General features: G+C 34.5%; 1 protein-coding gene across 1 annotated transcript in view; it reads left to right on the top strand.

Annotated features, from left to right (window-relative positions):
• The first annotated feature begins 301 nt into the window (after positions 1-301).
• Positions 302-2,328, top strand: part of LOC112002178 (eukaryotic initiation factor 4A-2) — a 19,901-nt gene continuing 17,874 nt past the window's right edge. Inside the window, 1 exon segment of the mRNA XM_065781642.1 lies at positions 302-583. Within this exon segment, the coding sequence (XP_065637714.1) occupies positions 377-583 (207 nt within the window). The 5' untranslated portion in view covers positions 302-376.

Genomic DNA, 2,328 nt, shown 5'->3' with positions numbered 1-2,328 from the left:
TATATATATTTTTTACTTTTAAGCTTGCTCATTAAATTATCACATATTAAACACAAGTGATGTGTGATAATAAATGCATCTCTTTTCCTTTTTTATTACCAAAAAAAAAAAAAAAATCTCACTATAGAAAGATTAATTTTATTCAAGCTAATTAATTTTCAGTAAAAATTTTAGCATAAGCATAATTTCCTAGACATTCCCCCCCCCCCCCCCTCAAAAAAGAAAAAAAAAGAAAAAAGAAAAATAAACGTTTTATTTGATTGTTCCGCTCAAGCTCAAGGATCCGTTACATTTCTGTCAGCACAAAATACAAAAGAAGTGAACCAGCAGTGTCGAAGTCCAACCAGTAACTACTAACTAGTACTACGAAACCACAATGTGCGGAGACGCGAGGAACTGGGACGAAGATGCATACAGAGAAAGCATACTGAAGGAGAGGGAGATTCAAACTCGGACTGTTTTCAGGACCGTTTGGGCACCCGCTCAAAACCCTAACCCTAACCCTAACCCGGAAACCATTGTCGCCGCCTCCAGTGATGGATCGATCGCCTCCTACTCCATCTCCTCCTGCATCTCCAAGCTCGTGAGCTCCCTTTATTTATTTATTTATTTATTTTTGTGTCTCCTCATTTCTCTCGCATCCAGTCAAATTTTGCATTGAATTTAATTGACATTTTATTTTCCTTTTTTCCCTCTCTGACTTTGTTTGTTTTGACCGAAAACGTTTTCTGGAAAATGATTCTATTTCTGCATGCAACTCTGAAAATTAGAAGAACACATTTGTTGTTGTTTGGTCTGCACAAAAAATTATTAATATTTCTTGATATTCCAAATATTATGTGTAAATAGACCTTAAATAAGTAAGTTTTTTTTGGTTATTTTCTAGATGCAATTCTGAAAATAAGTACGAAAACTTTTTGTTGTTGTTTGGCTGCACGAAAAATTATTAATATTTCTTGATATTTCAAGTAATTATATGTAAATAGACCTTAACTAAGTTGTTTTTTTTTTTTTTTAAGTCTCAATTGGGAAAACAGGCATTAAATTTGGAATGTGTGTGAAAAATTAAGAGGGAAAAAGCATTTAATTTGAGAGTAAGGAGCGGGAAGGGGTGGGGGGGTGGTTTGAAGAGAGAGAAGTTGCAGTGAAGTTAGCATTGGGGGACTTTCTTTTTGGGATGTGGAATTATTTGTGGTGGTCTGTTGAGTATGTAAGGTTTTGGAAGACGTTTTGCGCTCATTTTGGGTTTGTTTTTCATTGACCACAAAAAACATTATCTATTGAATTGTGTTCCCCATTGTACCAAATACCAGTAAATGTTGTCTCTACCGAAACAAACAGTGCGTAAATATCTTTGTGGTTTGAGATGAAATGAAATTGTCATGTTTTGGTGTCCCAATTGATGGAGTCTCCCATGTGATGCAGATGTGGTGCTTGAAATATGTTATTTAAGCCACAATTGGCTCTTGGGAGAATTTGTCAATTAGGATTTGAATAAGACCATTACCTTCTTTCTTTTTTTTTTTTTTTTTTTTTTTTTTTTTTTTGCGGCTGTAGTGTTATTCAATCATTTTTAAGTCTTGGTTTTCTACTAATTCAAATAATTTATCTATTTTGTCTGTTTGTTGTTGTTGTTTATTGCAGCAAAGTTTTAGGAATACAAAGCACAACAGTAAGTATGCATTGCTAATTTATTGTTGGTTAAAATTTTAAATCTCAGGTTGATTCTGGCTGACTAGGTGCATTTGCTTTTTACATGTGGAATTTGTGTAGCTTGTTGGTGGCTGAACCCAATTGCTTTGTTCAAGGGCATGATGGACCTGCTTATGATATCAAATTCTATGGTGATGGTGAAGATGCCTTGTTACTAAGGTTTGGTTTAGTTCTAATCTCTCTCTCTCTCTCTCTCTCTCTCTCTCTCTCTCTACATGCACACACACATAACATGGCACACATTGAGGGAAATACTTTTCTTTTGTTAAAATTTGTATTATCTTAACTAAAAATTTTGGACACTTTCAAGATTGATTGGCTGTGTAGAATGTGACCACTTTATTGTTTCAAACAGTATCAACGATGACTTTTGCATCTTATATAATTTTTTTTGTGGTTATCAAAATATATTGGTAATTATATGGAGTACAAATTGTTTTATCAATCTATGTTGAATTACCTTGTTACTGGCTGTACCATCATTTTGCTTTCCTTTTTATTGGGATAAAAAACAATAGCATCATTTTGTTTTCTTGAGATGTGCATCAGAGTGGCATAGCTAACTTGTTTGAACCCCACTTCCCCCAGCCCCTCCCCCAGCCCCTCCCCCACTAT

Source organism: Quercus suber, unplaced genomic scaffold (genome assembly GCF_002906115.3).
Source record: "Quercus suber isolate HL8 unplaced genomic scaffold, Cork oak 2.0 scaffold_274, whole genome shotgun sequence".
Lineage (NCBI taxonomy): Eukaryota > Viridiplantae > Streptophyta > Magnoliopsida > Fagales > Fagaceae > Quercus > Quercus suber.
The sequence above is the reverse complement of the archived record's forward strand: the minus strand, read 5'-3'. Positions and strand labels throughout refer to the sequence as shown.